This window comes from Filicampus tigris, chromosome 3 (assembly GCF_054856515.1).
Source record: "Filicampus tigris isolate MCC_2025a chromosome 3, RoL_Ftig_1.0, whole genome shotgun sequence".
NCBI classification, from domain to species: Eukaryota; Metazoa; Chordata; class Actinopteri; order Syngnathiformes; family Syngnathidae; genus Filicampus; species Filicampus tigris.
In genome coordinates, this window is record NC_141219.1 from 21,716,134 (window position 1) to 21,728,152 (window position 12,019).

The following is a 12,019-nucleotide window of genomic DNA, read 5'->3' on the forward strand; positions in this document are numbered from 1 at the left end:
TTTATGATATGAGCTCTCTGCTGCTACCTACAACATGCCATTGTAGATTGTTGAAGATGTTTCGCCCAGACATGTCTGAAGAAGCCTTTTGGGTCAGAAGGGAGGGGGCGCATCTTCAAGAATCAGTTGGCTCTTCTTGGTGTGAACTCAGCCTCTCAGATAACAGATAATGTGAATGTTTAAAAGACACCCAGAGGCGAATACCACTTGTCTGCGCTTCCCTCATGAAGTGTTTTTGTATTTTTCTGTGTCAGGAATGCCCCCCATCTCTCTAATCATCGAGTCAGACTGTGGAGTTCTGAACACCAAGCAGAACTATGAAGCTGAAGCGTGCAGCAAACAACTGCCATACATCTGCAAGAAGATAGTCAACACTACTCAAATAGCGCCAACAGGTAGATTACACCTCACATGAACGTCAGCCTTTCTGTCATTTTCAGCCGTTTTTGATCACGTTGAGGACATGTTTCCTGGTATTACTCTCCTTGCAGAGTCACTCATGTATAAGGACACAGTGTGTGCCCCTGGTTGGGTCCCATGGAATGGCTGGTGCTACAAGTTAGTGACAGACAACCCTTCAAACTTCACTGATGCACAGCAGTACTGTAACAGAACAGAAGGAGGAAGCTTTCTGGCCAGCCTCCACTCCATCGACAGCAAGGAGATGATCAGCACGAGTTTTCATGCTGGTTTGTCTTCTTAATTGTTTTTTTTTTAATCTTGTCTACACAATTACAGTACTCGCTAGAATTTACGGATATCAGGCTTCCGGGTGAAATTTCAGGATGGACCACCTAGATTGCATTTTAATGATCAGCCATGCATTTCCTGGTTCAGTTAGAATTACTATTTAAACATCTTCACATTTTATTGATCAGTATGTACCCCACCACTGAGAAGCTTCAAACATGATGTTCTCAGAGGGAAGTGGCCACTGATTTTAGAACGTCACACTCAGTGTCATCTGCAGGTTGCAAAGAAGGATATACAGACAGACTGGATGAGTCACAGAAAGGACATCCTTAGATACTTTCATGTCACATGTTGTGAAGTTTGCTGTGGTCGGCTTCTTTTTAGGGAACAGTAAGTTGTGAAAAATGTACCGGTAACATTGAACAGTTGAACATGTGCATTCAAAAGATAAAGTTCACCGGTATTTTGTGAATGTAGTGGATTTTAGCTTTATCCTGAAATTTCAAGGGCAAAGCCCAGTAGCCCTAGCTGTGAACAGTGAACACTTGCTATCCATGTAGGGACTAAGCAAAAAGCAAAAATCTGTGCAATTGACATCTATAGAAAAAGCTTTGGAATTTCCTATATATTCCAGTCGATGGTGGCAAAGCAACTTTTTCTGTTAGACAAAGCTATGGCCTGACTAAATACTGCTCTTCCCCTCAGTTCAGCATAGGTGGTTGGCACCAAATGGCATCAAAGCAGTATTTTTGTTTGAGACATGCCTTTGGCATGAGTTTTAATAACAGAGGACTAGGCAAATATGTGACTGCCAAACCATGAATACATTCATTAGAGTGTATACCTGTTGAAAATGAGTAGCAAGTGTGCGTTTCTGTTTGTCAGATGGCCGCCGGATGAATGTGTGGATCGGTCTGGTTGGAGAAGGCGTAAATCCCACTGTCTTCAGATGGGTGGACCAGACACCAGTCAACTTCACTTTCTGGGGCCCAAATCAGCCGCTGAAGTCTTCGCAGGATACCAGCTGTGTTTTCTACTCAGCGGTGTGTTTGTGTGTGGGGGTGTGTGGGTGTGTGTGTGTGTGTGTGTGTGTGTGTGTCAGCGTTGGTTTGGAAAAGTACAATTACTACGCAGACTACTTGTAGCTCAAAGTTCAGTTCACAACTTTAAAGATTTACTAGTTCAGTTTATAGGTCATAATTTAAACTTTTGAACTAAGGTCACAATTTCAAAAATAAACTTTTTTTTTTTTTACATTATGTTGCTGGGAGACATTTCCCTACAAAAATACTGGCATTTCCCCATTGTTGCCACCCATTCACTAGTAGCCAAAGCCAATTGTAATTTTCACCCTAAAAAAACATGAGGAAAAACTTATACAATACAATACAATACAATTTTATTTATATAGCACATTTCATAACAGCTAGAGCTGTAACAAAGCACTTTACAAACAATACAATAAATAGAACAAAAACAATAAAAGGCTGTGATACATGTATTAATAAATATAGACATAAACACTATATAAATATAAATAAAATATAAATAATGAAGCCAATAAATTGACATAAAACACTATATACAATGAATTAAAATAAAAATAGGACTCTAGTCCTTAAGGTGCAAGCACAAATACAATTGAAGGTAGGAACCCCCACCCCACAGTCTTCAAGTGACTGTAAATTGGCGAGTCCCACGTTCAACTTCCTGCGATGTTCAGTTCACTTTGGCCCAAAATATGAGGTACAACATTGGTATTTGTGTTGCACATTAGACATTGCCATCTTTGTGTGTGGGTGGCAAAAGTACTCTGTACATAAAGTCCCTTTAAAGCAAAAATAAATGTTTTTTTTTAAGTTCATTTAGGGGGGAAGCAAAGACTCATGCCCAAGCCAAAGTGCATCACAAGGCACCATTTTAGCCACGCCTAAAAAAATCTGAAAACTGGAACGGTGAAACAACAGTTTAACACTATATCGCCACAACTGAGTACTACATACGGTAGTTTGCAGTCTTTGTACATGTTTTCAACAATTGTCTTCAAATATGTATAATGTAATTAGAAACAATTCTCTGGATTTGTTTTACAATGTCATTAAGTGAGTCCTTGGATGGGGAGTATCTTGCTTCTCACGTTACCCAATGTCACTGCTCTCCCTGTTTTTTCAGTCTTTTAATACTACAAACTCTCAATCAATCAATCATGATCTCAACCCAGTTAACTTTACCTCTTTCAATTTATGTTGTTGTCATTCGCGGAGGTTGAAAAAAGTGAACTATTTTAACAAAGAAAGAAGAAGAAAGTACCGATACCTGTTACTAAATGTAAAGAGTAAAAGTTAAAAATATAAATACCGGTATATTCAAGTTTGGTACAGATACCTGCCAAACCTTCTTCAGTACGTTATTTTCACTTTATTATCTCTCACCACTGGTGCTGACCACGATTGCGTCTGTGTGATGTTCCACACGTGTGTTTGGATGAAAAATAAAAGCTCTTTGTGTGTCCCCCAAGTCTCATGGTTGGCAGGTTGGCCGCTGTTCTGAGAAAAAAGCTTTCATGTGTCAGACGAAAGGAGAAGTCAACGAATCATCGGGGACAGCCGGCTGTCGCTTTGAGGATGTGAGTATGGTTTGCATACTGGATTTCAAACTGTACTCACATTTAGGGCTCTTATGTCTATGATTGTTGAGCCACTGACAACTAGATTGGGCTTAACACCATTTTGTTTTCATTTTGCAAGAGAGTAAATTTCATTGCAATGATTACTCCCGCTGGATACTTGTTTTTACGTACATTGTGCATTTCCTCAAATCTCAGTTTATTTACAAAATCTGTCAAATCATCAATATTTCATGATGATGATTCATAACATTCACGTATACTAACATGCAGATCCACCGGCCCCTAAGATAAAGTACTACTTACCGTATTTGTCAGACTATAAATTGCTCTGGAACATTTTTCGCACCAGTGCATCACGAAGGATAAAAAAGAAACATAGTTGCGCTGGTGTGTAAGTCACATTTTTGTGGAAGTTAATTTTACAAAAAAACAGACCTAGAACAGTTGGATTTGCAACTTTTGCTTTTAACTATGGAAACATTTTTCTTTTCAATTTAAAATTGCTTACCTTAACAAGGCTCAAAATAACTCTTTTATCTAAGGAGCAATTTGCTAACCAATGTCTTGATCTGAGAAGCAAAGTGTAATTTTAAGGAGCTTTTTTTTTTCAGTTAACCCAGGGACCCGAAGCATTGGTTAAACAATAAAAATACGGCAATATAATGAGTCAGTTAAAAGCCGGGCTGCCACTATCGAATACTTTAGTATCCTACTGAAAATTCCATCAAATAATTGTGTATTCTGATAAACCATATTTTTACTTCATACATTTCACTTCATAATGAACAACCAATTGGTTTCCTTTCTTATATATATAATTTTATTTTATTTCTTAAATTCACATTGCACATAGCAGCAAACTGTATTTTTTGTTGAGAAACATTTTCCCTGGGGCATTTTCAAACAAATATACATTTAAACTTACATTTAGCATCAAAACCACAAGGCATTCAATTAAAAAAAGTATTTAACAACCTTTGTGCAACCTTTGAGCAGCTAGTAATTTAGCATGCAACATAATTCTACGGTAGCTTCATGGCTGTGAGTTTATGATCTTAGACGAGCTAACTAGGAATAAGACAATATTCTTGGGAACTTCATATGTACGTTGCAGTAATATACTTCACTTCAGCACAGGCTCACACACTAATGGGACTCTCTTCCCTGATCGGTTATAAAAGAGCCACTGGGGCTGACGCTTACTGTTCGTTTGCAGTTACTAGTCGAAAAACTTCTGTCCAGACTGAATTATGTCGTTGAATACCGAATTGTACATTTGAAAGTCAGAAGTCAGAGTTTTTAGACTATTTTTCTGAAGTAGTATGAAAGTTTGCCAACATGCCACTGCTGTTGATGATATTTAGGGCTGGAGGAGACATGGCAATTCCTGTTACAGAGTGAACACCACCCAAGTGTCCTTCAAAGATCGCTGTAACATCATGATAAGAAACAGGTAGGAGTTGGTTCACCTTGCGACTTGACTGGTACCAAGACACACACTGGCATGTACTGTACTGTAGTGTCATAACAATACCCAAAGTATGACCAGTACTGAAACGACCAACGCACAAAAACTAAAACATCAGTAAAAGCAGTGGAATTGTGAAACATGGACCTTTAAATTCTTTGTATTTTTATTTAAAATGTTAGGCAGTGGGGGATATCAAATTAGAAATAAAAATGAAATTGTGCACAGAATATGCAAGGAGGGCTGAAAGTCCTTCTACTGAAAAAAATAAAATGTACTGTACTGTAGTGTTTAATTTTTGATGGCAAGGTATCGCAGTACTCTTCTAGTAGCGGTATCCTGTGCAACACTACTGGCAGGTCTTTTACTGTCCTGCTTTGCGTATCTGAACAGTCATGTTCATTTCTTTTCTCTAGGTTTGAGCAGGCCTTCATCAGCCGTTTGCTTGGCGCTTATATTAGTAGTACGCCTCAGTATTTCTGGATTGGGCTGCAGGATGTTAAAAACACAGGAGAGTATCAATGGCATGACCAGGATGATTCCCAAGGTCAAGTTACATACACCAATTGGGGCTCTTTTGAACCAGGTATGTACTTCTGCTCTTTAAAAAAATATGTTAATGTATTATTGGTCCCTTGAAAGGCAATGTAGCCATAGTCAGTGAATTCAGAATTATTTGTTAATTATTTGTGTTTGCTTTTTTTTCAATTGTAGTTGTAAATTTTAAGATTATTGTGACCTCAAAATATTAAGATAAAATTGGCGAACGAAAATCTTGGAAGTCCATGTATGGTCAAATTCATTTTTTAAAATGAGCACAAATCAACTATGCTCCGTCCCTACTTTGTCTATGATTTGTTTGCAATTTTAGCCAATTTAAATAGCAAGTACTCAAATAAAGCGCGGTTTCACGGCCGGAGGTATGTGACGTGTCCTCCGGCCGCTGGATGTGGACTTTTTTTTTTCCGACAATAACGAGTGAAAACAGTAAGGTTCGCTCCATTACGTCGGCTTGTTTGTTTAATATGTATCGGTGAGATGCTTCGTTGCAAAAAGACCCCCGTCAACGTGTGTCGTGAAGTAAGTCTCCGTACTCGGTTGTCGCCTGCTTGGTTTATGTACTCTTTTAATCAATTCAAGCGTTAAATTAGCGATTGAATGTATTTTGTAAGTAGTGTTATGTGTGTGCGATAGCAATATAAGGTATTGTACAACCTGAATGAAGCAGTGCCTGGGAACTCAAACAAGCTGGCGTTTTTGGGTGGTTAATGTCAAAAAGTGTTTGCGGCTCTCAATGCTATCTTTTCTGTGTAAATGGCTCTTTGACTGTTAAAGGTTGCCGACCCCTGAACTAATGAGTCACAAGGCTCCTATGATCGGAAAGTGCCTTGGTGTTAATAAGGACAACATAACTTTCAACTATTTCATCCTCCTCTGTCCACAAGTGTTGATGCATACTGGACATTGAACTTGAATACGATTCACTTTATAAGGTCAAATACATTCTAAAACACACGCATGCACGCACACACGCATATGCACGCACACACACAAGCACCACTTCAACTTTCGTTACATTTTGGGAGGGCTTGGAAAAACGAAAGCAAAGCTTATCTTCTTACTCCCTGTTTATCTACATGTGTTACTCAAAACCTGCCTAAAAAAATCCTATATTTAATGTTCGACTCAATGCTTCTTTTTTTTTTTTTGTTCCAGATCACGATGGAGGTTGTGCTGTGATCGCCACTGCAAACCGCCTGGGCAAGTGGGAGGTGAAAAACTGTACGCTCTTCAAGGCCGGTACCATTTGTAGGACAGACCTCAGTCCAGTTATGCCACCAGACCCCGAACCAGAACCAGACCCAACCTTGCCATGCCCAGATGGATGGAAATCCGTACCGGACTTCAAATACTGCTACAAGGTGAGTGAGGGAGGGAGGGAGAGACTGACTGTTTTGCCAAGGAAACATACTTCATTTTCTTTAGCATTATTAGTACAGAAGTGGCCTTTGGAAGCGTATGGAAAGCCAATTGAGCATTTATTCAGTATCGTTCAACTTCTAATAATACACTCTTTTTAGCCACTAATAAGACATTTTCAGTTCACTAGTTCACTAGTACCGTGGTTGTCCTACTAGGATGCCAAAGCTATCCTCCTAGTGAGGACAAACACTATAATAGTACATAGACCTTAACCTGGGTATCAACGATATGGAATACCTGTAAATGAGCATTTATACACTATTCTTGAACCTGTACTAGTATACCCCTTGTCCTCATTAGTAAGACAATTGAGTACACTAGTAGAATAACCAAGGCCACACACTAGTAGAACGGCTGTGTCTTAATAGATAGTTTTTTTTCCAGTACTATTTCCACTGCTGCATGACATATCCGCACTGTAGTTGACAACTACTGTACATGTTACTAGTGAGTCAAGTCCATAGTTGTTCTACTAGTACGCTGATTTGTCTTGAGACAAAGAGCATTGTAGCACACTGACCTGGGTAAAAGCTTGAGAAACTTATCAGGGATATGGAGTAAATGCTGAGACGACAAAAAAAAAATATATATATATAGCACTAATAGAAGCTTTCAACAGAATGCCTCATTTCAATTCCCCTCCTGTGTTGTTTCCAGTTTCTTTTCGTTTCCATTTCTTCCGTCAGCTTCTTTTGAGAGTTGTTTTGTTATCTGAGTCTGGTGGATTTGTTTTCTCTGATTCAGGTGTTTCATGATGAGAGGCTCAGCCGCAAACGTTCATGGGAGGAAGCTGAGAGGTTTTGTCAGGCCCTTGGAGCTAACCTGCCCAGCTTCACTACTCTGGATGAGATGACAGTGCTGCATAGTATCATGAGAGACACCATCAGGTACAGACTGTGGCTATTCCATGTTAAATGAAGCACACAACTGAACGGGAGGGACTCGTCCTAACCAGTGGATTGGCATCCAATGTTTTTGCAGCGATGATCGCTACTTCTGGGTCGGCCTGAACAGAAGAAACCCGGCCGACCGCTCATGGCAGTGGAGTGATGGCCGTCCTGTGAGTAAAACTTAAATCTCAATACTCTGTTCTGTCATGTTAGCGGTCACAGGAGGGTTGCTGTTTCTAAGTTAAAGATTTCTTACATTTAGAAAAGTGTATTAGAACTTAGAGTGAACCTTAGTTTATTGCTAGAGATATGTTCCAGAGCCGTCTGCGACAGATGAAAATCTGCAATATAGTAGGACCATATACTTTTACTTTTTTTTTTTTTTTACATTATTTCACAAGCCCTCCACAATTTAAACACATTTTGACCTATTGAAACACAAAACTTATTAAAATACACTTTATAAAGTATTATGAAGGGCCTGTTTTCTCACGGTCAAGATATTGGAGATGTAGAACATCAATATCACTTTGAGGAAACTAAATCTCTCATTCACGCCATTCTCCAAATAAGAGGCACAGCATGCTTGCTTCAAGTTGGTTTTTTTTTGTGACTCCTAGTTGACGTTTACTGTAAAACCAACACATACTAACATTTTCAACCAAATCATATAACGAATTATGGGTAGCTTCATGCCAACATAAAATGTCAAACGCTAAAGGTGAGCTAACGAAAATTAGCATGTTACGGTAAATATAAACCTTCAAACTACTGCTACTTTACCAAACACGGAGCAGCAACATCTGTAAACAAAGCATACAACATTGCTCACTGGCATATATTCTCTCTGCTCTTTGGAAACAGCTGGAACTGTCCAACTTAATAGAATCTAAGAAATGAATTGCATTAAAAAAAATCTCCATTTTATTATAAAATAATATCAGAGTTATTTTCGTTGTGCTCATTTTGTTGTGCTGTCTGTAAGGACGGGTCCATTAGGACACATTAACAATGATGTTATTTTTCATGTCTGTTCTTTAGGTAGCTATGGATGTGTTACATCATGAGTTCCATGAGGATGATGCGTACAATCGGGACTGCACTGCGTTTAAGGTGATTTACCGTACATTCATCTCTCCTACATACAGTTTGCTTTGGTTGATACCTTGCTTCCCCAAAATGTGAATTCTTCAAGACATTTTGGACACTTCTATGCTTTCATGGGCTGTAAAAGTACACATTTCAGTAGCCAGTGGGCTTCTGATACGGCTTCGCTGGGTGAAGTGAAGTGAAGAAAAGAACGTGCACTTGCAGCCATTTACTAAATGGGACTAACGGTCAAATACAAGATGAAAATAACACTTGCAAAGAGCATCAAGGAAATGCTCATACTTACCAACCCTATGTCACGCCCCTTAAAGCCACTGTAGATACACAAATACTACTACTGTTTGTGTTTGTGTATGTATGTGTACGTGTAGCAGAAATAGAGAGAAAGTAAGAAATTTTGAGCATGTTCAAAATTTGATGGCAACAAGAAAAATTGTTTGTGTTGGTTGAAACTGTTTGCAAAGGTCTGGCGAACGTCTTTGCAACTTTTTGCAGCCTTGAATGAGCCCTGATGAAAAAACCTTCTCCGCTCAGTGAAATATAGGCTTTAACACTTACAACAATAAAGATACAGGGTGACCCCCCCCCAAAAAAAAATCAGGCTCCAACTTTCAATAGACATTATTATTATTTTTTTTTTTTTTTAAGTACGGAATCAAATGCAACTTAAGGTATAACTAATTTATTGTGTTTAGAACATCACATTAAAACATTAACTGAATTTTTGGGAGGTTCGATCTTTGAATGTCATTATCTTTGCCTTTATGTTGTAATGTGTTAAAAAAAAAAATTTTACTTATTTTAAAAGCGCTAATATCAGCCGATAAATCAGGTGGACATGTCATCGTTTTTTCCCTACATATTAGCATTATTATAACTGCAACATGGAACATTGCTTTCCTTTCATATCAGAAGACCACTGTACGTGATTTAAGAGTTGCGTATATATTTCCGTGTTGTTTTGTCCTGGTCCACCGTAGTTAGTCACTTCTTTACTAGTCACTAGGTGCAATATGATCTCATCTTTGTATTTTTTTTCTCCAATGATGTTAATGCAAAAAATGTATGTCCTCGTAGACAATGAAGAGAACCATGAAGCATCTCGTTATATTTTTACTCCACGACCATTTTCCTGCATCTTTCTATGCATCACCGTTTCACTGCGATGCCAGCCTGGAATGGGTCTGCCAAATCCCTCGCGGTAAGCCTAATCAATATTATAGAAATCTGAACTAAAATTGATACTATCCTAGCAAGATGGCAAAGCAATTACTTAATGTAAGTCGGGCAAGACAAGGCAGCTTTATTTATATAGCACATTTCATACACAAGGCAATTCAATGTGCTTCACACAAACAAAGACATAACACCTAAAAGCACTTACAAACAGAAGACTTAAACAACATTCAGAAGCAAAGCAGCGTAAACAAAATCGGCTTAGCAAAATGACTGAAAGAATGTAGATTGACAACATTAACAGAAAACTTTAGCTGTTTGATGCTTTGACACTTTTCCACTACGAGTGTCACTTTTGGTATACTTGTACGACCTTAATATAGCGAGGATATCAAATAAATGCTGGAATTACTTTCTATAGTGTTAAACATTTGGCTCTCAACAAGCTATTTCTATTGTATGATTTTAATCAAAATCTGAATCATCTTTACTGGCCAAGTATGTAAAAACACATAAGGAATTGGTCTCCAGTAGTATGAGTCACAGTAGTATTGCAGTATCACGCAACTATAGCAAGAGAGAGTGAGAGTGAGAAAGAGAGACTTTGCATATCGTAAGGGTACCATTATTGCTGTCGTCTTTTAAAACTGATCCTTGCTTTATGTAATAGGAAAGACACCAACGCATCCAGACTGGTACAATCCAGGTAATACAGTATTTACTTGTTTTTCTGTTGTTGTTTTTTTTGGGCTGATGGTGTACAGTAATTTAGGTCTGTTGTAAGCTTGAAATAGACTCATTATGCATGTTTGTTACTGGTTAAAATCTAACAGTCTGCAAAGGTTTGTCAAGATTAGGGTTGCAAATTTTCAGTAATTTTCAAAGAGAATTTATGATGGGAGTAAATGTTTCCAACAAAACAAAATATTCATATTCATGCTTGAATGTGATATCTTTTCGATTAATTTAGCCACAACTCCCAGTGGAAATCTACCAATTTGGAATATTTCCATAGTTCTCCATCTTCACTTCTTATTCAAATTTGCTGGAAACTTTGCCGAAATTTACCATGAATTTCCCACCTCGTTCCAAACCAACTCAAGAGTGTCATTAATGAGATGCGTTGTGCTTCTCAGGTATGCACCATGAGACGTCCATCTTCATCGATGGTGGCGAGTATTGGTTTGTGAACGAGCCTCAGCTGACTTTTGAGGAGGCAATACTGTTTTGCACTATGAATGGAAGCAAACTCGCTTCACCGCCGAGCTACACTGCCGCCAGACTCATCCATGAGAACCTAGAAAAGGCAAGTGTGGCTGTGGTCACACCGGGCCACCAACTACTTAGTGGACACACATCAGACACAACCTAGCAATAATATATAATGTGTTTGTCAATGTAGTTGTGATTTTCATGGTTTCCAAACTCCACTGTAGGGTAATTCTGATAGTTTGCCAATTTCACAACATTTTGCGAGCAGTGCGTATTATTATTATTATTATTACAACTACAAACACATCTTACAGTCATGCTTCTGCAATCTGCAATGCGCTAAAAGGCTAATGGTATTGATTGTAAAATGATTCTGAGCAGTTGTCAAGTTCTCCCAAGCAAGGTTGGTGGGTCAATCTGAGAAATCCCAAGCGGCTGTTCCCCATGACGTAAGACAATACGCACATGCACGTTGGCTATTCATTTTGCACTCCGGTTTACGTCACTTGGCTGTGTGTACATGTGTTCTAGGCATTCGCGGCTACACTTCTATTATTCAGCTCTCTTTGGCAGATGCACCTCCATCAGTCCTGAAAGCTCGCTTCCAAGTGAGTAAATAAGGTTGAGCTGTGTGTGTTCAACCCACAGACCTTGTTTGATTTTACTGCCTTTCCCTTGTTCGTAGATAAATATCATTTTTACGATTTGTCGTGCTTTTTGCTTCCTTTACTGCATAGTTTTAACTAACATCCTAGTGTTGAGTCCATAATAAAATAATGTTTCCCAAAATTGTATGATTCAATCCAGTAAATAACAATCAATTACAAGTATATAGTGGATTCATGGATTTCATTTGTC

The 12,019-nt window shown here is 38.5% G+C and overlaps 1 protein-coding gene across 2 annotated transcripts in view; it reads left to right on the plus strand.

Moving 5' to 3' along the window:
- ly75 (lymphocyte antigen 75) overlaps positions 1-12,019 on the plus strand; it is a 40,554-nt gene that overhangs the window by 12,483 nt on the left and 16,052 nt on the right. For both annotated transcript variants that reach the window (XM_086024972.1, XM_086024970.1), the window contains exons 6-20: positions 255-395; positions 492-689; positions 1,579-1,736; positions 3,212-3,319; positions 4,687-4,775; positions 5,207-5,376; positions 6,507-6,712; positions 7,518-7,660; positions 7,755-7,833; positions 8,705-8,776; positions 9,851-9,974; positions 10,620-10,655; positions 11,086-11,255; positions 11,543-11,610; positions 11,693-11,769. In XM_086024972.1, coding sequence (XP_085881098.1) covers positions 255-395; positions 492-689; positions 1,579-1,736; positions 3,212-3,319; positions 4,687-4,775; positions 5,207-5,376; positions 6,507-6,712; positions 7,518-7,660; positions 7,755-7,833; positions 8,705-8,776; positions 9,851-9,974; positions 10,620-10,655; positions 11,086-11,255; positions 11,543-11,610; positions 11,693-11,769 — 1,839 coding nt within the window. The remainder of the gene's footprint in view (positions 1-254; positions 396-491; positions 690-1,578; positions 1,737-3,211; positions 3,320-4,686; positions 4,776-5,206; positions 5,377-6,506; positions 6,713-7,517; positions 7,661-7,754; positions 7,834-8,704; positions 8,777-9,850; positions 9,975-10,619; positions 10,656-11,085; positions 11,256-11,542; positions 11,611-11,692; positions 11,770-12,019) is intronic.